Source organism: Microcaecilia unicolor, chromosome 2, assembly GCF_901765095.1.
Source record: "Microcaecilia unicolor chromosome 2, aMicUni1.1, whole genome shotgun sequence".
In the NCBI taxonomy this organism is placed as follows: Eukaryota; Metazoa; Chordata; class Amphibia; order Gymnophiona; family Siphonopidae; genus Microcaecilia; species Microcaecilia unicolor.
The window spans coordinates 487,303,105-487,328,467 of NC_044032.1; the positions used below are offsets into that span (position 1 = coordinate 487,303,105).

At 44.3% G+C, this 25,363-nt stretch overlaps 1 protein-coding gene across 1 annotated transcript in view; it reads left to right on the forward strand.

Moving 5' to 3' along the window:
• The window catches only part of NSD2 (nuclear receptor binding SET domain protein 2), a 505,993-nt gene that overhangs the window by 110,663 nt on the left and 369,967 nt on the right, over positions 1-25,363 (forward strand). The window contains exons 6-8 of the mRNA XM_030191106.1: positions 1,629-1,773; positions 21,162-21,239; positions 22,562-22,671. Coding sequence (XP_030046966.1) covers positions 1,629-1,773; positions 21,162-21,239; positions 22,562-22,671 — 333 coding nt within the window. The remainder of the gene's footprint in view (positions 1-1,628; positions 1,774-21,161; positions 21,240-22,561; positions 22,672-25,363) is intronic.

The following is a 25,363-nucleotide window of genomic DNA, read 5'->3' on the forward strand; positions in this document are numbered from 1 at the left end:
GGGTAATTCCAGTAAAGTCATTTCCACTCTCCTATAGGCCCGCAAGCATTCCACTTCCGTGGCTTATTCCAGGATTTGGCGCCAATTTTGAGGCTTGGTGTGATTCTAAAGCGATCACACCCATGCGTGCTTCTGTCTCGCCGATACTTGACTTTTTGCAGGATGGTTTACAAAAAGGCCTTGCCTATAATTCCCTGCGTGTTCAAGTGGCAGCCTTAGCATGTTTTCGAAGGAAGGTCGCTGGCCCCTCTCTGGCTGCTTATCCGGATGTAGCACGGTTTGTTAGATGGGTGCTTCGGCTCCGTCCTCCCGTGCAGGCTCCGTATCCGGTCTGGAACCTGGGGTTAGTTTTAAAGGCCCTTCGAGCCGCTAAGGCGAGCTTCAGAAAAGAATGTGACCCTAAAGATAGTCTTTTTGGTGGCCATTACTTCGGCGAGATGGGTGTCTGAGCTCAAGGCGCTGTCCTGTCGAGACCCTTTTCTGCAATTCTGAGTCCGGAGTTATGGTACGTACGGTGCCTTCCTTCCTGCCTAAGGTGGTTTCAGCATTTCTCCTAAACCACCCTATTTTCCTACCTTCTTTTTCCAGAGAGGAGTTTCCGGAAGCCTTTGTGCAATTGCACCTCCTAGATGTGCGAAGGGCTCTGTTGCAGTATCTACTCATGTCAAATGCTTTTAGGACCTCTGACCATCTTTTTGTCCTGTTGTCAGGTCCGTGCAGAGGGTCTCCAGCGTCTAAAGCCACTGTAGCCCGTTGGCTCAAGGAAGCTATTTTTTCAACCTATCTGCTGTCTGGCCGGCCTCCGCCTGAAGCCTTTAAGGCACATTCCACAAGAGCGATTTCCTCTTCCTGGGCTGAAACTGGAGCACTCTCTCTTCAAGAGATATGCAGTGCAGCGACAAGGGCTTCTAAGCTCTCTTTTGCCCGACATTACAGGCTGAATGTGGCTGCCAGGAGAGACGCGCCTTTTGGAGCACAAGTGCTGGCACGTGGTGTGGCTTGTTCCCACCCTATATAGGGATTGCTTTGATACATCCCATTCATAATGGATTTGTCTGCTTGATGACAAGGAAGGGAAAATTAGGTTCTTACCTTGGTAATTTTCTTTCCTTTAGTCATAGCAGATGAATCCATGAGCCCTCCCTCAGTGATTCATTGTGTGATTGATGTTGTTTTATGTTCAGTTGTTCCTGTAGATATGTTCCCTCATTGGGAGAAGTTGGAAAACAGTCTTCAGGATTTCTGTTCTGCTACAGGAGGTTGAGTTCATCCCTCCTTTGTGTTATTGCTCCTGTTCTGGGGCGTTCATCCGCTGTGAGGAAAGTTCATGTTATGCTACTTTGCGATGTAATACTGCTTTGGAAGCTTCAAATACTGAAGAGGCAAATGGAGCTAGCTGGCCATGAGGCACTATGGGTTTTCAGTGCTCTCTATCTCCCCCTGCTGTTTGATGGACACAACCCATTCGTAATGAATTCATCTGCTATGACTAAAGGAAAGAAAATTACCAAGGTAAGAACCTAATTTTCCCTTGATTGAGAAAAGCAAGTTTACATCTTTTGTCTTTTGAGGTCTGTTACTAGAAAGAGATTCCAATTTTTGGTCACTTTTACATTTCCTTTCTGTAGGTGATTGCTGAACATCCAGATGCGTCCAGAGATGAAATTGAAGAATTGCTTGAATCACAGTGGAACATGCTGAGTGATAAACAGAAAGCTCGCTATAACACAAAGTTTGCCATTCTGACTTCTCCCAGATCTGAAGATGATTCTGGTAAACATGAAATTGGCCTGCAAACTAAATGAATTTGATTATAGTGATGTTGAACTACACACATTTGGGTTTAAATGTTCTCTAGGTTTAATGCTACTAGTCTGTGATTAAACCAAAAGAATGCAAATGAATACAAATAAAACAATCCATGGTGTATGTGCTTATCCAGTGCTGTGTCAAGATGTAATGTAAACTTGCTAAAAGATGGTTCCTCATTCTTTTCCTGGCCTTAAGCAGTTGCTGTTCTTGTGCTTTCACTAATGGAGGTGGAAGGATTCAGGCTTAAATTTTTTTTCAATCAAGAAGTAAATTGAGGTGTCTTAATTACTGTTGTATGATATATATCTTTATCTCACATGCCATTATATTCTTCCAGTAAATAATTTCATAATGTAAGGGTTGAAGTATTGACATTGCATAGCTTCTTTAAAAGTCCACAGCTTAATCTTTATTGTTGTATATCAACATTTTCTAAAGACAGTTTCTCAGATACACGAATAGAATGACTAGGTGGCCTCTAACCTACTCCTTTAAAGAGACAATGGGAGATTATGAAGGTAAGGATCCACATTTGTTAGTTTATTTTCAGTTCACCAGTCCCCTCACATTTTGTTCAAAATCTTTTTATTAGTTTTAGCAATTTCACAGGCGACAGTGCCCTGACATCGTGCGGCATTATAAAATATTTTTTCATTCAAAAAGCGTTTTCCTTAATCTAAACAATATACATGTTTTTCTACAGTACTAACACTACCTTCTGAATGAACAAAGGGTCTGGACTTTTATGACCTTCTGTGGCCTATTCTTAATATATCATTCTCCAAGGACAAGCAGCCATAATATTCTCACATGTGGTTGACAACATCCACTGAGCCCAGTTTGGACACGGCCAACTGCACTGTCATCCTCAAATCTTTGAGATAGTCCCCCACCGCAAATGCCCAGGTGTCTTCCTGCCCGACCGAGTGTGATACCATCAGTCTGTCATTTCCATGGAGCATAGAGATTGTTCTTTTAATCTGTCTTCAGTGTGTCAAACATTTTCCTTCCATTACATTACTTCCCACTATTCCAGGATGTGTGGGTAGTTACATCCATCGACCAGCAGGTGGAGATAGAGAATACAGAACCGTGCACTGCATAGCCCTCTGCTACTAGTCCAGTTCCTTAGTATCTTTTATTTCTCCGAGTACAAGCAGGCTGCTTGTTCTGACAAGTGGGTTGACGTTCGTTGGCCCAGAAAGCGGCAAACTTTTTCCAGCAAAAATTTAAAACTTTGCCAGAGTGTTCTGGCACGCATGCGCGGACGACTTCCAGCCCGTCACAAGAGTGACTCCTCAGTTCTTTTTTGTCCGGATGACGTGACAGCATTTTTTTCTGCTCTCCTGGTTTTTTTCTTCATTTTTCTATTTCTTTTAATTTTTTCCTACCCATAGTTTTCCTTTCATGTTTTTAAGTTTACTTCCACGTGGTTGTTTTCACCCCATTTTTGTGCCCTTCACTTTTTTTTTTTTGCACAATCGCGTCTTTATTTTGCCGAAGATGTTTTTCCTTCCATGTCATCGAGGACACCCAGCTGCTTCAAACGTTGTACTCGGTGCAACCGGAGCATCTCAGGTACCGATACCCATGCCTGGTGTATCCAGTGCCTTGGGCCCGACCATAGCCCAGCCGCTTGTAGTCTGTGTCTTTGTATGAAGAAACAGACTCAAGTGTCTCGAGAAGCCCAGCGAGAGAAGCTTTTTCGGTACAGAGGTCGGCGGTGTCGGTGTTGACATTGAGAGAATGCTGTTTGCAGCAATACAAGCTTTGAAATGCAGAACAGAGAGCTAGGTACTGTTTTTAAATAAAAGTATTTAAGAAGGGGAATTCCATCACCCCTTGTTTTTTAGTTTTGACCCCTGACGCAGCCTGAGGGCGAAACGTGGCCACGTCTGGTTTGGTTTTTGATTCACACCAATAAATTATTTCATGTGTTAATGTTTTCTATCAGTCTACCTTTTTTATTATTATTCTACCATAGTAAGGAGACTGTTGCCTTTTTTTTTTGTTTTCAGAATTATTCAAGGAAACTGAAACAAAAGAACAAACCTTGTGCAGGGTTTCGATGGCAGTCCAAATCGTTTCCAGCAATATTTCTTGTGGTCTTATCAATGGTTGAATTGCTGAGGCACATAAATCAATTTCATGTTGAGTGTAAGTTGTGGAAATAGGCTCCCCCGTTGCTTCCTTCGATGCCATAAGCGAAATATGCTGTATCCCCTCCACCAGCCGTTGGTGCATGCCTTCAGATGGTAAATCCATTCAACACCGCCAGAGAAGAAGCTCACCTCCTCCAAGTCTTCATCTGAATATAGTCTCGGTACTGCCACTTCAACTGGTTGTGGAAGTGGAGGGGTAGCTGGTCCCGCCGGGCTAAGCAAAGATTCGCTTCCTAATCCGGGACTCTTCCTAGCCCCGGAAGCAGAGACGCCCGCATTTGGGTTAGAGACCGTTGAGGCTGTAATGGAGGTTTGACGAAAGAGTGGGGATTCAAGCTTGGGGGGGGGGGGGGGTCCCTTCAGCTTCCCCTTCCTCTTCGGCATGCTGAATATTAAGTAGGTAATATTTTTAAAGAATTATTAAATTTGTGGAAAAGCACTCATTGCAGCCGACCTATATCGTCGCCATCTTGTAACTCCCGAGATTAATGTTTTTTCACCAAAGGTGGCCTCTTATAACATCCAAACCGGTGGGTTCTTCAAATAGTCCGGTTAGGATACACCCTCAATCTGGAATCCAAGCCTCCAAATTGCTCACCGGGCGCTCAGTCCTTCAGTTCCCAGCAAAAGCAGGTACTTGCAGAGGAACTCTTCGTCATTCTAAAGGCCCAAGCGGTCGAACCAGTCCCCCCAGGGGAAGTAGGGCTGGGATTCTATTCCAGGTACTTCTTTGTGCAAAAGAAAACAGGGGGGATGCTTCCCATCCTAGACCTTAGAGCCCTGAACAAATTTCTAATCCGAGAAAAGTTCAGGATGGTTTCCCTAGGCACCCTTCTTCCCATGAATCATGAAAACGATTGGCTATGCTCTCTGGACTTAAAGGATGCTTACACCCATATCTCAATACTGAGTCATTCCGTGTCAAGTGGACCAATTTTAAAGGTCGTCCCCACCTCACCATCTCAGATTTTGATGAAATTTGGTACATAGTTTCTTTATGATAAAAAACTAAGCTATGCAAAAGTTTAGTTCAAAAGACTAAAAATTGGAGGTTCTAGGGGACCTCAAGTAAAGGGTTGCAAAATGTCGCCTGAGCAAAAATGACATTTTGGGCCAACTTCCAGAAGCTGTAAAACTGGAAGTTTTAGTAGTACAAGGGGGATATTTGGAGAACCTGTACTACTTTTAGGGCTTAATGAACTGGCAAAACCCCATGTTCCTAGTCCTCTTACTTTTTGAATGGTTTAGGCTCAAACTTTGCCAAAAAAAAATGGCAAAAATCAATTTACAGCGATGTTGAGGCTTCTGTAGTTTCTAAACTAGTTGGCCTTTCAGGTTGATTTTTGGTAGGTGTACTAAATACACGGCTATAATGAGGCATTCCAATTTGCAGCACTTTCCTTCAAGTGGTTGAAAAATTATAAGCGTTCAAAGTTGGTATTGGGGTATTCAAAGTTGACCTGGGGTCTTTCACAGATTCCTCCTTGACAGGTTGGATAGCTTACCTTGATGGTCTCCACGCACGAGAGAAATTATGACACATCAATATCCTGGAGTTGCGAGCTGTTTGGAATGCTCTTGGAACTTTACAGAATTGTATCCTCGATCAGGTTGTTCACAAGGACAACCAGATAGTGTTGTATTACCTGAACAAACAAGGAGGAACAGGTTCTTAACATCTGTTGACAAGCAATCCAAATATGGACTTAAGCGGCTTCTCGAATCATCTGTATAACAGCTGTTTACCTAGCCAGCAAACAGAATGCTGTAGCTGAGAAACTGAGCAGAGTCCTTCAGCCTACGAATGGTCCCTCAGCACCTCTGCAGTTAGTCAAATATTCCACAATAGACCTTTTCACTTAGAACAACAAGCTTCCCTGCTTTTGTTCTAGGATATATGCTACCTACCATACAGCCCCAGATGCCTTCTTGCTCCCCTGGGGAACTAATTTCCTAAAACCTTTTCTTCATAGGAAAAACTTATCAGACTGCATCTAGGGGACCATTGTTCTAATTGCCCCCTAATGGGCATGTCAGATTTGGTTCCCTCTTCTCCTAGAGTTGTCATCTAAGGAACCGTTGAAGTTAGAGTTTTTTCCAACCCTAGTAACACAGTTCATGGGGGTCCCTCCTTCATCCAGACCCTCGCTGTCTAGCCCTGACAGTTCATGACGACATAGATTTATGTTTCTTAAACCTTCCTGGCGGAGTGTAGTTCTTCCCTTAATAGTTTGATTTATGAAAGGCTTGTTTTATACCAATTCATCTATCAAACCACCTGTGGTGGCATGGGATCTCTGTCATCCTAACAGCTCTCATGAAACTTTCATTTGAACCACTTCATTCTTGTTCTTTGAAGTTCCTCACGGATAAGGTAGTGTTCTTTAATAGTTCTTATTACTGTCAGAAGAGTTGGTGAGCTTCAAGCCTTTGTAGCAGACTCACCTTACACCAGGTTCTCCCATGACAGGGTTGTTCTTTGAACCCACCCCAAATTTCTTCCTAAAGTGGTATCGGAATTACATCTCAATCAGTCCTTTATACTTCCTGGTCGTCTTCCCTAAACCACATGATAATCCTGAAGAAGCAGCACTGCATACCTTAGGCTGCAAGCATGCTCTACCACAGTGGTTCCCAAGCCTGATCCTGTAGGCATCCCAGCCGGTCAGGTTTTTAGGATACCCACAATGAGTATTCATAAGATAGATTTGCATGCAGTGGAGGCAGTACATACAGATCTTACATTTGGTGATCGGAATTTCCAATCTCAACTTGGCTGGCTGACTGTATGTCCTACATGTATACTCAGGCTGGGCTTGATTCTTCATGGCTGAGTCAGTGCAATCATAATGGAAGAGCCATGGTGGCTTTAGTAGCCCATTTCCGCTCTGCCTCTGTTGAAGATATTTACAAGATGACTACATGGTGTTCTATCCATACTTTTCACTGCTTACTGTCTGGAGCAGGATTCTAGGTGTCACAGCCGGTTTGGACAAAGTCTTGCAGAAACTGACTATGTAAAAGTCAACTTCAACCTCAGGCCCTTTTTTTTCCTATCAGATTCACCATTGGCTTACTTGCAAAATTTATTTATGTTGTGAGCCTGGTAGCTAGTGAGTTCCACATTTGAGAATATTATGCCTGCTTGTTCTCTGAGAAAACTAAGTTACTTACCTGTAGCAGGTATTCTTTGAGGACAGCAGGCATTTATTCTCACATACCTCCCGGCATTTATTCTCACATCCCTCCCGCCTCACCTTGGACTTGTCGTTTTAGCTTTAGTGCTGAACTGCGGGTCCCACGCTCGAGCATCAGGCATGAAAGCACACATATGTGCGGTGGGGGTACTGCCTCGAAGATTTAACTTGACAGTGCACTTAGTAGTGTCCAAACTGGGCTCAGAGGATGATGCCCACATGTGAGAGAATGTCTGCTTTCCTCGGAGAACACCTGCTGCAGGTAACTAACTTAGATACTCCCCTTTCTGTTCCCTCCCATCCTTAACTCCCTACCCCCAGGATAAAACTACATATGTCAGAGTCCCAATCTGTCTCCTCTTTATAGTCCAAGGTTATTCAAGATCAAGCTGCTTGCCCTCCCTGAAAAGGTAATGTATGTAGGGTCCCCAAACTAACATAAATTCTTTTTTTGCGCTTAAAAGTTTAGGGTTTCATTTTCGAATTCTTACAGGAGGACATGAAGCTTATTGCTCCAATGCCAAGCCAAATGGAAAGCATTTCTGCTTGGGTCCAGTATTAAGATAGTTTGGAGCCCAACTATACTAACCTTGTAGAAAAGATTGATATCCCCCAGCTCTCTGTATATACCCAGCCTGCTTCCAATGATATACATTTGGTTGTTCTAAGACCAGTTCCAGAGACGATGGTATTTTTTGACAACATTGCTTAATCTTAGTGCACCCCCCACAGTGAGTGTATGAAGTTTTGTCCAAGGAGAAGCAGACTATTGTATTCTCACAGATGGGTGACATCATCTGACAGAGCCTGGTTTGTAAACTGACTAGTGTATATAGAATTTTCTAGCAGCACTGTAGCACGCATGTGCAGGAATCTTCACGCCTGATGCGTGAGCACCACTGACTAATTCCTAGTTTTGTTGCTGAGCTGATAGGACTTGCCTTCTGTTTGTGGCATGATTGTTTTTTCTTTAAAATGTCTTCCCATGGGTTTCCATACCATAAGGTTTTGTTTTGTTTTTTTACCAAGATGTTTATCTCCATTATCAGTTTCCTTTTAATTTCTTAGTTTTTGTGGTACTTTAGTATTTCCTTGTGTTTTCCGTGATCAGGTAGAAGGCCGGAGCTGCCTCACATTTTTTGGTTCAAGATTGAGGAGTTAATTTGGCTCAATACTTTTTTTGATGTCCCAGAAGGCTCCCAGTGATTTTAAAAGGTGTGGCCAGTGTAATAGGGTGATTTCTTTGACAACCTGCACCCATGGTGCATCTTATGCCTTGAGCCTGACCATGACCTTAATTCTTGCGCTTTCTGTTTACAAATGCAGTTGAGAACACAGAGAGCTTGGCAGGCCGTGCAGGAGAGACTTTTTGGCTACTCGAAGTCCAGTGCACTGGAATCATCAAACTGAATGGCTGAGAAGACTGTGACATCCACTGGGAGCCCACCGGCATTGAGAAGATAGCCAACTCTTTTGATATTGGACGCTGATGATAGGTCTTGTGACAGGTCGTCATTGTGTCTGACACCGAGGGCGCATTTAGGTTTGGTGGTGTTGGCACCGAAAGACCACAATGCATTGCCTTGGGGGAATCCCAAGAAGCATAAGTGTTAAGTATTTTCGATACATGGTGCCAGGGGTGCAGGAGCATCAGCATTGCTGGTACCCGAGAGGTGCCGGCACCGAGAGGAGCTCTCCTGTTTAGAAAATGTGCCAGTGCATCAGTTTCCAAGCAGTCAACTTTCAGCTTCCATTTCGACACAGGTGCCTTCTTCAACTGCCACTTTACTGGTGCCCTGCCTTTGACGATGCCGACTTTTGATGAGCGGTTCGGGGCTATTCTTGGGGAGGATACTGCAGACAGAAACTGTTCCAGCATTGAGGGCACTTGCGCTGCAGGCAAATCATCTTCAGCCTCTTTCTGAAGAGCCACTGATGCCTTGCTGAAGATTCTCAACATCGACCCCCTCGGCAGGTGTCGGCATCAAACATCAAAAGCATTAAGGACTGCCCTCGACATTGGGGGAGGAAGCTTCCCCGGAGTCAGAAAGCAGGATGACCTCGGGATGGGGTGGGGGGGGGGGGAGTGGATATAATGCAGAATGAGGCGTCTTTTCTGTATCCCAATTTCCAGTCTCTGTCTCTTAGAGTCTGAATGTTGAGAGCCTAGAATTTGCTTCTTTGCAACTTCCAGAGGGTGTCTCCAGAATCTTGTCTTCCAGGAAAAATTCCATTCATAGGTGTTATTCTTTCAGTTGGAGAAGTTTTGCCATCTGGTGTGAGGGCAGGGCCTTAGATCATCTTTCTTGCCCTAAACCTACCTTGCTTGGATACTTACTACACCTTTCTGAGTTTGGTGTTAAATTCAACTTGTAAGGGTTCACCTCAGTGCACTTAGTGCTTACCTTCACCATGTAGAGGGTGAGTTCATCTCTGGACACGCTCTAGTTGTTTGCTTCATGAGAGGTTTGCTTTTCACAAAGCCTTTCATGTCAAATGTTTGCCTGTGTCATGGGACCTCAACATTGTCCTTGTGCAGCTGATGAGAGCTCCTTTTGAGCCTTCCTGTCCACTGAAGTACTTGACCTGGAAGGTCTTGTTTTTGTGGCTGTTTCTTCATCTTGCAGGGCAGTGAACTTCAGACCTTAGTATCGGGTCCGCCTTATACGAAATTTCATCATAACAGAGTAGTTCCCTATATGTACCTTAAGTTCCTGCCTAAGGTTTTGTCGGCGTTCTATCTGATTCATTCTATTGTTGTTCCCACATTCTTTCCAAAACCTCACACCCATCCTGACGAAAGTGCACTGCACATTTTGTATTGCAAGCATTGGCCTTTTACCTGGATCCTACTAAGCCCCACAGACAGTCTACCCAGCTTTTCATTTCTTTTGATCCCAACAGGATGGGGGTTTGTATCGTGAACCTCAAAATCTCCAATTGGGTGGCAGATTGCATTTCTTCCACTTAATGCCGAAGCTGGACTGACTCTTGAGGGACATGTCAAGGTTCATAATGTCAAAGCCATGTTGATGATGGAAGCCCACTTGAAATCAGCCTCTATAGAAGAGATTTGCAAGGCTGCAACATGGACTTCAGTCTACACATTCACATCTCATTGTTGCCTTGAGGAATATACCCGATGTGATTAGTCGAGTTGGACAGACAGTTCTGTAGAATTTGTTTGGGGTGTAAAATCCAACTCCACCCTCCTAAGCCCATTTTGTTCTGTTCCTGGCTGCATTCCCACACGTTTTATATATAGATTCAGGTTAATTTGAACTAGAACTCTGTTGTGAATTCCTATTGTCCTCCTGTTTTCACTGAGCCTGGTAGCTAGGGATTCCCACATGTGAGAATCAACTAGCCTATTTGTCTTTGTAGAAAGTGATGATACTTACCTGTAGCAGGTACTCTCCCAGGACAGCAGACCATTAATTGTCCCATACCCTCCCACCACATTCCCTTTGGAGTTCTTTTGTATAGCTATTTACTGATGGTCCTTCTTTCTCGTGGCAGGTTGGAGGGTACTCATGCATGTGTGGTGGGAGCACTTCCATGAGCTTTTAAAGACATAGTATGCTGTAAAAACGTTCAGCAGACACCATGGATGATGTCACCCACATGAGAATTAATTTCCTGCTTCCCTCGGAGAATACATGTTACAGTTAAGTATCCTTCGCTATACCCCTCATAGAGAAGTCTTTGCTGAAACTCAAGATCATGGAACAATGATCCTAATCGCTCCTTACTGTCCAGGGCAGATCTGTTTCCATTTTATTCTGGAGTTGTCCTCCAAGGATCTGTGTAGATTGGAATGTTTTATGACCCTTATCACACAGAACAAGGGCTACTTTCTGCATCCCAACCTCCAATCCGTGACCCTCAAGAGTTGGATGTTGAGAACATAGAATTCGAATCCTTTAATTTGTTGGAGGGTGTGTCTCGCATCTTCCTCGCTTCCAGAAAAGATTCCATTAAGACGTATTATTCTTTTAAGTAGATAAGGTTTGTCTGGTGTGAAATCAAGGCAGTTCCCTTTTCTTGTCCTACACAAAAACTGCTTGTAGTGGAGCTGCACCTCTCTGAATCTGGTTTGAAAACCAACTCTGTAAGAGTTCATCTTGGTTCAGTTGATGCTTATCACCGTGTAAGTCCATCTCTATGTAGTCTTTAGTTTGCTTCAGGAGAGGTTTGTTACTAACAAACGCCCCCTGTCAAACCTTCAGCTTTCATGGGATCTCAACGTTGTCCTCACCTAGGTGATGAAAGCTGCTTTTGAGATGTTTAATTCCTCTCATCTGAACTATTTGAGTTGGAAAGTTGTGATTTTGGTGGCTGTCACTTCCTCACAGAGTTAGTGATCTTCAGGCTGTAGTAGTTGATCCACCTTACACTAAATTTCACCATAACAGAATAGTTCTCTGTGCACGTTCTAAGTTTTTTCCTAAGCTAATGTCTGACTTCTATCTTAATAAATCTGTCATTCTACCAACATTTTTCTCAAAGCTACATTCTCATCCTGGTAAGAGTGTACTGCGTACTTTAGACTGCAAGCAAACCTTGACTTATCTGGAGCAGGTTAAAGCCCATATAGTTCAGCTAGATGTTTTAATTCGAAGCAGCATAGCACTTACTTAGACTACATTATTCTTAGACTACATTATTCCTAAGAATGCTTTGTAATAAAGAATTAAAAAGAAATATTGCATTAGTGCTGGTCCCTTTTTTTTATTTTTATTTTTTTTGAGATGTTAGCAGAGTTCCCGCTTTGAGATCATGTCCACTATTTTGAAACTGATTGAAACCAAAAGATGGCCCATTTCAGAGAGCTCTTTAGAGCATGAATTGGTCAAGCTGTCAGCCATACCGGCACTTCAAAGTCTATCTCTGCAGAAAAAAAGGCATTCCTTAGCGTTCCTCTTGACTGGCCCAGCTGAACTGATGGATTGTGCATTCCTTCCAGCAGGTGGAGACTGAGAATAGATTTTCTTGAGAGAGCCAATAAGAGCCCAGCTCAGCCCTATCAAGTCCCTGTGTTCTCAGTCTCCAGCAGGTGAAAGATGGTGAACCCTTCAGTCTCTCTTCTTTATATTATTCTATATATTTTTATTTTAACTTATTCCTTTTATTTTTTCTCTCTGTGCCCTGCTGGGGCATATTTGCTGGTGAGTCTGAGACCCTTGGGGAGTTTTATTTTGCCTCAGGAGTGCACACTCTGGTGGCTGGGTCCTTCCTTGTGCTCACCCCAAGCCTTTTGTTGTATTAGGTCAATTTTAAATTATTTTAAAAGACTGGTCAACACTCTTTCAAGGGAAGGATGTTGTAAGGCCGCGGGGGACAGCCATTGTAACTTAAAAAAAAAAAACAATGTAAAGGGAGAGTTCTTTAAAGGGCTTAGGAGAGGATGGAAAAAAAAAACAGCTGACTAGCACAAAGCCACTCTTGCCTTTTTTTTTTTTTTTTTAAACATACTCTCCCTGTTTTCTTTGGCCGGTTTATCGCAATGCGGAAGAGCGGGTAGTTTGGTAGCCTTGTCCCAAAAGCCTTTGCGCTGTGCAGTCCATCAGCTCCGGGGTGTTGCGGCTGAAGGAATTTGTAAAGTTTGCACCGCGTTGGAAAAAAAAGATTCTTTGTCATCAACAGCAGATGAATCCATTAACTGATGGGTTATGTCCGCCTACCAGCAGATGGAGATAGAGAACACTGAAAAACCATAGTGCTCTATGGACGGCTAGCTCCATCTGCCTTCAGTAGTGCTGTATCTCTTAGCAGGTATGGATGTAGCTTGATTTACTCCTTCGAAAAAATTCTGCCTGGGGTGGCTCCTTTGCTTTTGCCAGTTGAAGCAGGGATGTTGTGACTGGTGGTGCCCACTTTGAAGGCATATAGGTTCGCCCTTTCCCTGCCTTACCCGTCTCCTGCCTACCGGAGTACCTCTATTGCTGCCTGCCTCCAACTTTCCTCACAGCGTTTAAAAAAAAAAAAGAAATGCGCATTGGTTCTGCTTGGCTATTGTGAGGCTATTTTCCACGTTCAGCTTGTCCGGAGCTCGTTTGACTCGGTCTTTTGAGGTGAGAGTGGTGCCAGGCTCCTCCGGGGAGGTCCTGCGGACGCGTTCTGATCGGGATAAGTTTAGGTGCGAAGCCACCATTTTACTTATATAATTCCGTCCGGTAGGACAATGGCTGCTGAAGCAGTTAAACGCTGCTCCCGTTGTGGGAAACGTAGATCAGCAGTGGGGCTCTGTAAGACGTGCTCTTTAGACGCTAGAGCTAGTACGAGCATGGCGAGCGATGATTCTTCCCGCTCAATGGAGCTGGCAGCGTGTGCCATTTTGGAAGCGCCGCACAGCTCGCCGCTCGCTGTTGCGGAGGAGTCTGAGTGCAGGGGGAAGCCTCGGTTAGAGGCTACCAGAGGAGCTCCTGTTGTCGTTTCTCCTGATTCGGAGACGGAGGGTCAGGGCGAGTTTTTCTTCCCGAAATTTGTGCTTCTAATGCAGAAAGCTTTCATGCTGAAAAGTGCTCTGCCGCACGTGTCTGACACTGCGATGCTACCTGGTCCCCCCCCCCCCCCCCCCCCCCCCCGGTGTTCATGGTCCGGGGCTGGCTGATTCCCCTGAGCGTTGGAAGGACGCAAAACACAGACGGGTAAATTCCCCATCGGAGAGTGGCACACTTCCCTCCCCCCCCCCCCCCCCCCCCCCCCCCCCCCTGTGGCCTGGCGGTGTGGATTCTGAGGGTTCTGGCAGGGCTTCATGGTCTGAAGAGCCAGAGGAAAGTGCCGGTTTGCCACTGGATCTGGATGATCCCAATGCGGTGAGGAATTTCCACCGCGATGAGCTGCCAGCGCTCATTTCGGAGGCCTCCTCTGGTAATCTGAGGATGGCGAGTACTAAGAAGCCTGCTCGACCCTTTCCTGTGCCTGACTCCATCCAAGAGCTTATTTCAGCTCAATGGTCTGAACCCGAAGGGCCTTTGAAAGTGGCCAGGGCTATGGGTCAGCTTTACCCTCTAAGTGAGGAGCACTTGGCCCCTTTGGGGATGCCTAACGTGGACGCATTGGACACGGTGGTGACTAAGAGGACCACCCTCCCCGAAGAGGGAGGGGTTGCCCTGAAAGATGTACAGGACTGGCGGCTTGAATCCGCGTTGAAACGGTCATATGAAATCTCTGGCATCTATTTGCAGTTCCTATGCTGCCTGGGCCTCCCTTTCTTGGTTACAACAGGCAGTGGAACAGCCCGCAGATGGTGCGGAGTCCCTCTCTGAGGTTGCACCGCGGATGGAGTCGGCCCTGTCATTTTTAGCTGACGCCCTCTATAATCAGGTCAGAGCTTCGGCTAAACAGGTGTCTGTGGCGGTTGCAGCCCGCCGCCTTCTATGGCTTCGGCATTGGGTGGCTGACATGGCCTCTAAGCACAGACTGGTGAAGCTTCCCTTTTAGGGCTACCTGTTATTTGGAGAGGAGTTGGAGAAGATTGTGAAAGACCTGGGGGACCCGAAAGACCTGGGGGACCCTAAACCCCAGCGCTTACCCGAGGATAGGCCGAGGCCTTCTTCCAAGGGTTCTGTGTGGCCGTCCTCTTCCAGACCTCGCTTCCGTGAAGCTCGCAGGTATCGCCCGGGGTGCTCTGCTGGGGTTTCTCAATGTGCCCGTTTTCAGCAGAGGAACTCCTCAGCGGCCGGTTCAAGGCCTGGAGTTCAGGGGTGGCCCCCTCAATGACAGGGTGCCGGTCCATTCCTCGATTCCTGCAGTAGGTGGACTTCTTTCCCTCTTTCTCGAGGAATGGACCAAGATTACCTCCGATCAGTGGGTCCTGGACCTGATCAGAGAAGGTTACCGATTGGAATTCAGCGCCCCGGTGAGAGACGTGTTTGTGGAGTCCTGATGCGGTACTGCCATCAAACGGGCGGCGGTAGAGGAGACCTTACAAGTCTTGTTGCACCTTGGAACGGTGATCCCTGTGCTCCCCGCCGAACGCGGCTCGGTCGCTACTCCATTTACTTTGTGGTGCCTCGAAAAGGCGGGTCTTTCCGACCGATCCTCGACTTAATGTCAGTCAACAAGGCTCTAAGAGTGCAACATTTTCGCATGGAAACCCTAACCTCTGTCATTGCAACGGTACAGCCAGGAGAATTTCTCACGTCTCTGGACCTAAAAGAAGCTTACTTGCACATTCCTATTTGGTTGCGGTGTTGGGAAAACATTTACAGTTTCAGGCCTTGCCTTTTGGCCTCGCCACAGCTCCCCGAACCTTTTCCAAGGTAATGGTGGTAGTAGCTGCCTTTCTCAGGTGAGAGGGTATCCGGGTTCACCCGTACCTCGACGACTGGCTCATCAGAGCGGATTCGGCAGACAACAAAAGTCATCTGGCCACAGCCAGAGTGGTCTCAGTACTGCAATCTCTGGGCTGGGTCGTCAATATACCCAACAGTCACCTGACCCCCCCTCTCAATCTCTCGAATATTTGGGGGTCCAGTTCGACACGACCTCGGGTTTGTCTTTCTACCCGACCAAAGGCGTTGCAAGCTTCAGAATCAGGTCCGTCTGCTCCTGAGGATGCCTTGCCCCTGCGCTTGGGACTTTGTCCAGCTGTTGGGGTCGATGACGGCCACTTTGGAGGTAGTGCCATGGGCGAGAGCGCACTTGAGACCTCTGCAGATTGCCCTGCTTCAACGATGGTTTCCAGTGTCCCAAGATTATCAACGCAGACTCATGTGGCTCCCTGCGGCCCTGCTCAGTATGGAGTGGTGGCTCTCCGACAGCATGCTTCAGCGAAGAATGCCACTGGCGCTTCCCTCTTGGTGCCTGGTGATAACCGATGCCAGCCTGGTTGGCTGGGGAGCGCATTGCAAGGGAAGCTATGCCCAGGGACTGTGGACACCCGCGGAATCGGGGTGGTTTATCAATCACTTGGAACTGAGAGCAATATTCCAGGCTCTTCTGGCCTTTTACAAGACTTTGGAGGGGCTGGCTGTCAGAGTTCTGTCGGACAATACGACAGCAGTGGCCTACATAAATCGACAAGGCGGCACTCAGTGCAGAGCACTGGCTGCGGAGGCCGCTCAGATTTGCCACTGGGCCGAGCTACATCTGCAGCTTCTGTCAGCAGCTCATATAGCAGGTCAGAGCAATGTGCAAGCCAATTTTCTAAGCAGGCATCAAATCGACTCTAGCGGAGTGGGAACTGGCAGACGAAGTGTTTCTTCAGATCTGTGACAAATGGGGAACGCCCGTAGCGGATCTAATGGCGTCAAGTGCAAATGCCAAAGTCCCGTGCTTTTTCAGCAGATGGAGAGATCCTCGCTCGGCGGGGTTGGATGCTTTGGCTCAACCCTGGCCTCTGGGCCTCCTGTATGTGTTCCCTCCTTGGCCCTTGATAGGGCGAGTTCTCCTGCGAATTCGGCTACATCAAGGAGTGGTGATTCTCATTGCCCCGAATTGGCTCAGGAGGCCGTGGTACACAGACCTCCGGCGGATGCTGGTGGAGGCCCCTCTTTCTTTGCCTCTGGTACCGAACCTGTTGATGCAGGGTCCGGTGACCATGGAGGATCCCTGCCTCTTTGGTCTTACGGCATGGCTCTTGAGAGGGCGCAATTGAGACAAAGGCTATTCTAACAAAGTCATCTCCACTCTCTTGCAGGCCCGCAAGTGGCCCACTTCCGTTGCTTATGCTCGGATCTGGCGCCAGTTTGAGGTGTGGTGTGTTTCAAAGGCGATCACACCCACGGGGGCTACAGTCTCGCCAATACTGGAGTTTTTACAGGATGGTCTACAAACTACTACTACTATTTAGCATTTCTATAGCGCTACAAGGCGTACGCAGCGCTGCACAAACATAGAAGAAAGACAGTCCCTGCTCAAAGAGCTTACAATCTAATAGACAAAAAAATAAAGTAAGCAAATCAAATTAATGTGTACAGGAAGGAGGAGAGGAGGGTAGATGGAGGCGAGTGGTTGCAAGTGGTTACGAGTCAATTCCCTGCGAGTGCAAGTGGCAGCATTGGCATGCTTTCGAGGGAAGGTCTCTGGCCTTTCCCTGGCCACTCATCCGGACGTTGCCCGATTTCTAAGAGGGGTGCTCCGGCTTCGCCCTCCAGTGCGGCTGCTGTGTCCGGTTTGGAACCTGGAGCTGGTGTTGAAGGCGCTCCAGTGTTCGCCCTTCGAGCCACTGAGGCGAGCGTCAGAGAAGGGTGTGACTCTAAAGACAGTCTTTTTGGTGGCTATAACTTCGGTGAGACGTGTGTCTGAGCTCCAGGCACTGTCCTGTCGAGACCCCTTTCTGCAATTCTCAGAGTCCGGAGTAACGGTACGTACAATGCCTTCCTTCCTGCCTAAGGGAAAGGTAGTGTGAGTACTGTTGTATAGTTCTGCGGCAGTGATGTACCTCAACAGTTGAGGGAGTACGAGGAGTCCCATACTTGCACAGGAGACCCTACAAATGATGGTCTGAGCGGAGATGCACCTCCTGAATTTGTCCGCCTTTCTTGTAGTGAGGATCCTCGGTGTTCAGTGGATTTCCTCAGTCGTCAAGTCCTAGATCCGTGGGAATGGTGGCTCAGTGTGAATTCGTTCAACCTGGTAGTTCAGACATGGGGCTGCCCAGTGATGGATTTGATGGGCACTTGCCAGAATGCTAAGGTACCGCGCTTCTTCAATTGCAGATAGGACCAATCCGAGGGATTAGATGCATTAATTTGTCCATGGCTGCCTAGTCTCCTCTGTGTTTCCTCCCTAGCTGTTGCTCTGTCGACTTATTCAGCGAATAGTTTGCTAGTACAACCTGGTTTTCGGTTTACCGAAGAGATAGGCCTCTAGTTCCATGGGCCAGTAGTCTTTCCAAATCTACAACGATTTTGCCTTATGGCTTGGCTCTTGAACGGGCTAGGTTAAGGAAGCGTGACTATTCAGCAGATGTTATAGACAGTATGCTATGTTCTACTGATTGGGCTACTTCCTTAGCTTATATTCGGGTTTGGCAGATTTTTGAGGCCTGTTGGTGAGCGGGGGTGGGGGGGTTCTCCTTGTCAGGCTTCGATCCCGCAAGTGCTAGATTTCCTACAAGGTGGTCTGGATAAAGGTTTAGCATTTTTTTTTGCTTAAAGTTCAATTAGCACCCTTGGTTTCCTTTCTAGGACGAGTGAATGATAGTCATCCAGATATTCGTTTTCTCAAGGGACTTCAAGTTCTATTTCCGCCTCAGGGTCCTTCTTTTCTTCGTGGGATCTTAATCTCATGTTCTCTGTGCTGATTCAGGCTCCGTTTGAGCCCTTATATTCCATATCTCTTAAAGATCTTACTTTGAAGGCGGTGTTTTTAGTAGCCATGTCTTCCACAAGACATGTTTCAGAATTGCAGGCTTTATCTTGTAGCTTGCCTTTTTTGCGTTTCTTGGAGGATCATGTAGTCTTGAGGCCAGTTCCTTCATTTTTTTTTCCTAAGGTTTTGATGGCTTTTCATATCAGTCAATTTCTGGTCCTGCCTTCCCTAGAGGCTTCCAGAGGGTCGGAGGAGCAGAGATCTTTGCGTAAGCTAGATGTTTGCAGAGTGTTGTAAGCATATATAAGGCAAACTGAGTACTTTTGACGTCCGGACCATCTTTGTGCTGCTTGGAGTTGGTCGTAGAGGTTTGGCGGCATCTAAGGCTACTTTAGCCAGATGGATCAAGGAATTGATTATCTCAGCATATATTTTAAAGAATAAGTCCATTCTGGATGTAATTAAAGCTCATTCTATGTTGGGGCAGGCGGTGTCTTGGTCGGAGTTTTCTTTAGTGTATCCGGTAGGTATTTGCAAGGCAGCTACGTGGTCCTCTTTACATTCTTTTGTCAAGCATTATAGAGTAGATGTTCAAGCACATCTAGATGCAGTTTTTGGTGAGCGAGTGTTGACGGCGGGGCTGTTAGTGTCCCTCCCGAATTAGACTGCTTTGAATACTTCCCATCAGTTCAGCTGGGCTGGTCCGGAGGGACGATAAGGAAAGCTAATTTTCTTTCCTTTAGTCCCTGTGGACCGGCCCAGCACCCTCCCTACACAGTTGTAATTACTTCAGTTTTGGTTTGTTACATGATTACTTTCTTTGTGGAATACAGTAGTTCTAGAATGTTTAAAAATAAAATAAAATAAAATAAAAAAAAGCGAAGCCAAAACTTTGTTCTTTGCTCATGTACAAAGTTACATTAACTTACTTTAAGATGTTGTTTGGCATTGGTCCATTGCCGGTATGCTTATTGCTCTTTGTGTGAGTGGCTGTGGCACCAGCAGGGCACAGATGATGGTTTTCCTTTCTTTCTTCTGCTTTATTATTGATATACTGAGATTTGATAGGGCTGAGCAGGGCTCTTATTGGCTCTCTCAAGAATCTTTGTTAAGTCTCCACCTGCTGGAAGGCGTGCACAACCCATCAGTTCAGCTGGGCCGGTCCAGAGGGACTAAAGGAAAGAAAGTTAGCAGGTAGGATGTAATTTCACCACCCTGCACTACGAAAACGCTGATATTTTGGAGAAGCAGACCACCTGTAGCCTCATGATGATTAGTTTCTCGCTGCTTCCATTCCAACCGGTCCACATGAGTGTCCGCCTCCTGCACCAATGCCCATTGTGGATATTCTTTAACTGTGCAGGGTACTGCATGCAGGGTAAAGCATAAATGTTAAGTTAAATTTGACCAAGCGAGCACACACCAATTTAAATGCTCTACGCAGTTGTGAATCTGTAAGAATAGTCTTGAAAACACAATATCTTTTGACCATTATATTTCAAAGTCGTCCCACTGCGAAGTGCCTGTAGTATTAGATTTTTTTTTTTTTTTTTTGTGCAGTTTAAAAGTTGGAAGATGACCACTCTAGGACTCCTCTGTGTCTGTTTGAGGCCCCAACCTGTGTGCTCTCAATATGCAGTGGGCCCACATGGTCAGGGAGCTGAAGTTCATTTTGTAGCCATATCTCCAGGAATCTGTTCATCTCTGCCTCTAACAACGATTCCAGGAGACCAATCAACTGAGATTATTCCTCTGGGATCTGTTCTCCAATTTGTCTGGTTTATCCCCCAGCTGTTTAATCTGAGATCGAAACTGTGCCCTTTCCTCGTTAGCATGTTGCAGAGTTTCCTCCATAGCTCGACTCTTCTTCATCTCTTGAAAGTCTGTAGTCGTGAGGTTAAGGTGATTGTTTATACTTTCAATTTTATCAGTTGTAAGTTGTAGTTGAAGTGTGTTCAGCCGCCACCCTCACCTCCACTTTTATTTCCAAGGCCCATTCAGAGCCTACGGAGGATGATGGTGGCCCTGCGTGTTCTGCCATCTTAGAATCAAGAGCATGAGGTTTATCTCTCTCATTTTTGTTTTTGCCACCATAAAGAACCTGGGAAACCTTACAAACTCAGTGCAAGAGAGTGGCTGAGTTATTGCTTTGGTCCCAGCTGCTAATTTGATTATGATGATATTGTTTGGGGTTAGTCCTGGGGAATCCAGGAGCAGAAGCAGCTAGGGTCTGCTCTGTTCTGTAGGACCACAGGAAGTCTAATACTGAAATGTAATGCACATAAAGTTGAATTAAAGCACATACAAATGATTTCCATGCATCAGAAAGTTCTCATACTAATTTTTTATGCAACCAAATGTATGAAACTAAGAAAAAAATTCCTAAAAATTGAGAATTCATGAAAAAAAAAAAGACTACTTTTGGGTGCACATTCCTCTTTAGAAATTTAGCTGGTTTTAGTGCCTCTTTATTATCCTACAAGAATATCTGCAGTGGGATTTCTTGTGACCAAGGAAACACTGCTGTAGGCAATGACAAGAATGAAGGTCAGCAGGAAATATTGTTCTCCATTAAATTTGTATGAAATGGCAATGTGTGGTCCTGTTTGGGAAAACTAACACTACCACCCAAGCCATTTTTTTTAAATATATTAGATATTTTGATGTTTAAGTTTACACTAGAATAATTAAATCCTGTCTTTTAAAAAAAGCTTTTGTGTCTCTCAAGGTTCATCATTGAAGAGTATTGGAGACGCCAAATGTAAAGTGTTCCAAGATCCACCTAAAAGGAGATCAAGATTCCGAAGTAATTGAAATTTGTGTTGTGTGCTATTAGTTGTCATTATAGTTAGGCATTTGTTGCACCTGTTTTTTTTAAAACTGTGTTTTAGCTGTCTTCTATTTTTCTCCGATGTTCTCATTTTTTGGCCATAGTATCTTAATGGATCCTAAATTCAATAAAAACTGTAGTGCTGAAATTTGTTCAACTTGTAATGCATGTAATGTAAATCCATATGAGGTGGTGGTACAAGTATGCATTTGTGCATTGTTGTATAATGTTCTGCACATGAAGAGATCACCTTAACTTATTCCTTGAAAAAATCATAACTGAAATCCATTTAGTTTTGAATTGTAAAGTAGCTAAAACACATTTGATAGGAAAGAAACTGATTATAATAACTTCCCTTTTGTCTTAATTTTTCATTCTTTATTTTAAGAGCTCTATTTGAAAAACTTTTGTTCCCATTGAAAATGCACTTTCAGATATGGAACAAATTTTAAATATTAAAATACTGTCAATTTTTGGAGATGGCTTCCACTTATTTGTGTACAGTCATTTGCTGTAATAATCCTTAAATTGCACAGTTTGTGGTCTGTCATTGATATGTGCACTAGTCTTTATGTACACAATGGCATCGCTTCACAATAAACACGGTTTTGTATCAGTTTTGGTCTTGGAGTAAATATAGTGGTCACAGAACACAACTAGAGATGGCTATTGACAGGTCACTTCCTCAGCTGCAATTCTTAAATTGTTAAAAACAATGATTATGGTCTTAGAAATGTTCAATAAAATGGAGTATGTTTATAATTAGAATGGACTTAGAGTATCAAATTGTACTGAGCAGAAATAACGTGCTGATCTTGGGCTAACAAAAGAATAACACAACTGAAAGTTTACCTTCTGTGCAACATGACATGCAGTCTGTGTTGTCCACATTGCAAAATGGATATCTTGAGGATTCAGTTTACACCTCTGTACTCTTAAGGTTTTGTACATCATAGAATGATGAAGCCCTGCAACATTTGTAACTTTGGAAATATTAACAGTTTAATTGTATTTTCATAGTTTGCTTATAGATCTATAGTTAAAGACCTTCAGAAGTAGGTTACATTTTATAACAGTTGACTAAGTAGATTGCAGTTGTGATTCCAGTGAAAATATTAATATAGATCAGGGACAGTCTAAGCGCATTTATTGATCCAGTCTTGATTTGACATCATAAGGGTTGAACTCATATACTGAACTGTTAACCGAGGCTTATAAAAATTGTAAACAAAACGATAAAATACCTAGAATAGCTTATACGTGAGCTTTTCATGCAAGTTTCACCCCCCCCCCCAAAGGTAAATTACGTGGAAATAAAAGAATCCAAACAAAGAGAAGAAATGAACGAACAGAAGATGCTGAAATTCAGGAAGCACCTAGGAAAAGACTCAGGATGAATAATCAGAAGGTAATTATATTGTTTGCTTGGTTTGGTAGCAACGTCGTTGTTGTTGCACAGATTTAGAACTTGGCTCTGAGAGGTTTTGTATCTTGGCTATTACAGAGAGTGTATTCATGTTTAAACTATTTTATAAATCAAAGATTAATTTTAAAATGTTAACTTAAAAGTATAATATACAAATACTTACATACAGAATAGATACTGTAGATATACAAATAAAATTTCAGCTTGTTATTTCAAGTCTATGATAGATTAAAGCCTTTGCATTCTTTCAATACCTCATGATCACCATCATCTTTAATCTGTCACCATAGCAGCTGACAGTTCCTGAACACATAGGTGCCATCAGTCTCTGTTACAACAATGTTGAAAATGATCAAAATATTTGTTCTAAAGTGAGCTGATGCCATTCATGTTTTCACTTGTTGGCAGTAGAGAGGTTTTTTTTGGTTTCCACAATTTCTAACCATATGTTTATTTTAGAAAGTATTATACAGAAGTATTGGTTGGGTCATTTGCAAGGCAAGATAACTTGAAGAATATGAAATTGTTTAAATGTGTTTATTTTAGCATTTTAGAAAGAGAGCAGTTGGCATTTATGTGCCTTTTTGTGGCTGACTCTTTAGGTTCTGTTCAAATGTTAAAAAGATGAACACTGAAATTTGGTTGTAATATTTGTGAGGTGATGCCTTCTAGTGAGTTATAAAACAGAGGCCAGAGTGTCAAATGAATATGAAAGCCCAACTAACTTCTCATTCTCAGGGTAGTTCTCAATAAGGGCAGAGTAGTATGGCAAAGCTTAGTATCCATGGAAAATGCTTGTATTGTAAAAGAACTAAATGTGCAGTTACAATGCTTATCTGAAATATTTCACTTGAGATTTGGTTGCTGAAGTCATATGTATCTGATTTCTAAGTTAAATCAAGGATATATCTGTTTTCGATTGACAAAAAGGATGTAATCGGACACACAAGTGGATGGTATCACATGGCACCAGGATGGCAGTTATTCCAGAGCTCAGAACTAGTATAACATTTATAAAGTTTGAGCATGCATAGCTTTCTCTGTACATATTGGTCTCCTTAGTCTCTTCAGTTTTGTGTTCTGTTCTCCAAAAGGACATGAAAACAAAGTTCTCCCACATTTTTCAAGAATTTACTTATTTTTCCTACATTCTTTCACCATCTTCAGTTTTTTTTTTTTAATGTCTTTTTTTCATCCTACTGAGGAACACAACAGAGACTAAGTCTGTGTTTTTTGCCATGTTCACAAAGTATTAAATAGATCTGGAACTTTGACACATGTTATAGGTGTTTCATCTGCTTTGGGTCAGATTGTAACCAAGCTGAATGTAAGCATTATGGAAGACTGTTCTAATGGGGTTGTCTCAATTGCCTCTGTAATTAGTACATCAAAGAAAGACCATGATCAAGTATATAATATCACATTCATTGTTGATTCAGTTCAGAATTGAGAATAAATGAGACTTTTGGGGAGACTGGATGGACCGTTCTTATGTTGACAGAAAGAAGGCTCCTGTTGGCACAGAAAGAAGAGCAAAGATCAGATGACTCTACATTTTCAAATAGATCCTCCTCTGCAATTATAGACCGGTGAGTCTGACGTCGGTGCTGGGAAAAATGGTGGAGGCTATTATTAAGAATAAAATTACAGAGCACATACAAAAGCATGGCCTACCGAGACAAAGTCAGCACGGATTTAGTGAAGGAAGTCTTGCATTTTTTTGAGGGGGTGAACAAACGTGTGGACAAAGGGGAGCCAGTCGATATTGTATATCTAGATTTTCAGAAGGCGTTTGACAAAGTGCCTCATGAAAGACTCCAAAGGAAACTGGAGAGTCATGGGATCAGAGGCAGTGTATTATTATGGATTAAGAGCTGGTTAAAAGATAGGAAGCAGAGAGTAGGGTTGAATGGTCACTATTCTCCATGGAGAAGGGTAGTTAGTGGGGTCCCTCAGGGGTCTGTGCTGGGACCGCTGCTTTTTAACATAGTTATAAATGACCTTGAGATGGGAGTAACTAGTGAGGTAATTAAATTCGCAGATGATACACAGTTATCCAGGGTCGACTTGTCACAGGAGGAGTGTGAAAGATTACAAGAGGACCTCGTGAGACTGGGGGATTGGGCGTCCAAATGGCAGATGAAGTTCAGCGTTGACAAGTGCAAAGTGATGCACGTGGGAAGGAGGCACCCGAATTACGTCTGTCATGCAAGGTTCCGCTTTAGGAGTTATGGACTGAGAAAGGGATCTGGGAGTCATCGTGGATAGGACGTTGAAATCTTCCGCTCAATGTGCTGTGGCGGCAAAGAAGGCGAACAGAATGTTAAGTATTAGAAAAGGGATGGAAAACAAGCATGAGGATGTTATAATGCCATTATATCGCTCCATGGTGCGACTGCTCCTGGAGTATTGTGTTCAGTTCTGGTCGCCTCATCTCAAAAAAGATATAAAGGAATTGGAGAAGGTGCAGAGAAGGGCGACGAAAATGATAAAAGAGATGGGACGACTACCTTATGAGGAGAGAGGTTAAGAAGGCTAGGACTCTCTAGCCTGAAGAAAAGGCGGCTGAGGGGTGATATGATAGAGGTGTACAAAATAATGAGTGGGGTAGAGCGGACAGATGTGAAGCGTTTGTTTACGCTTTCTAACAATAATAGAACCAGGGGACACAAGA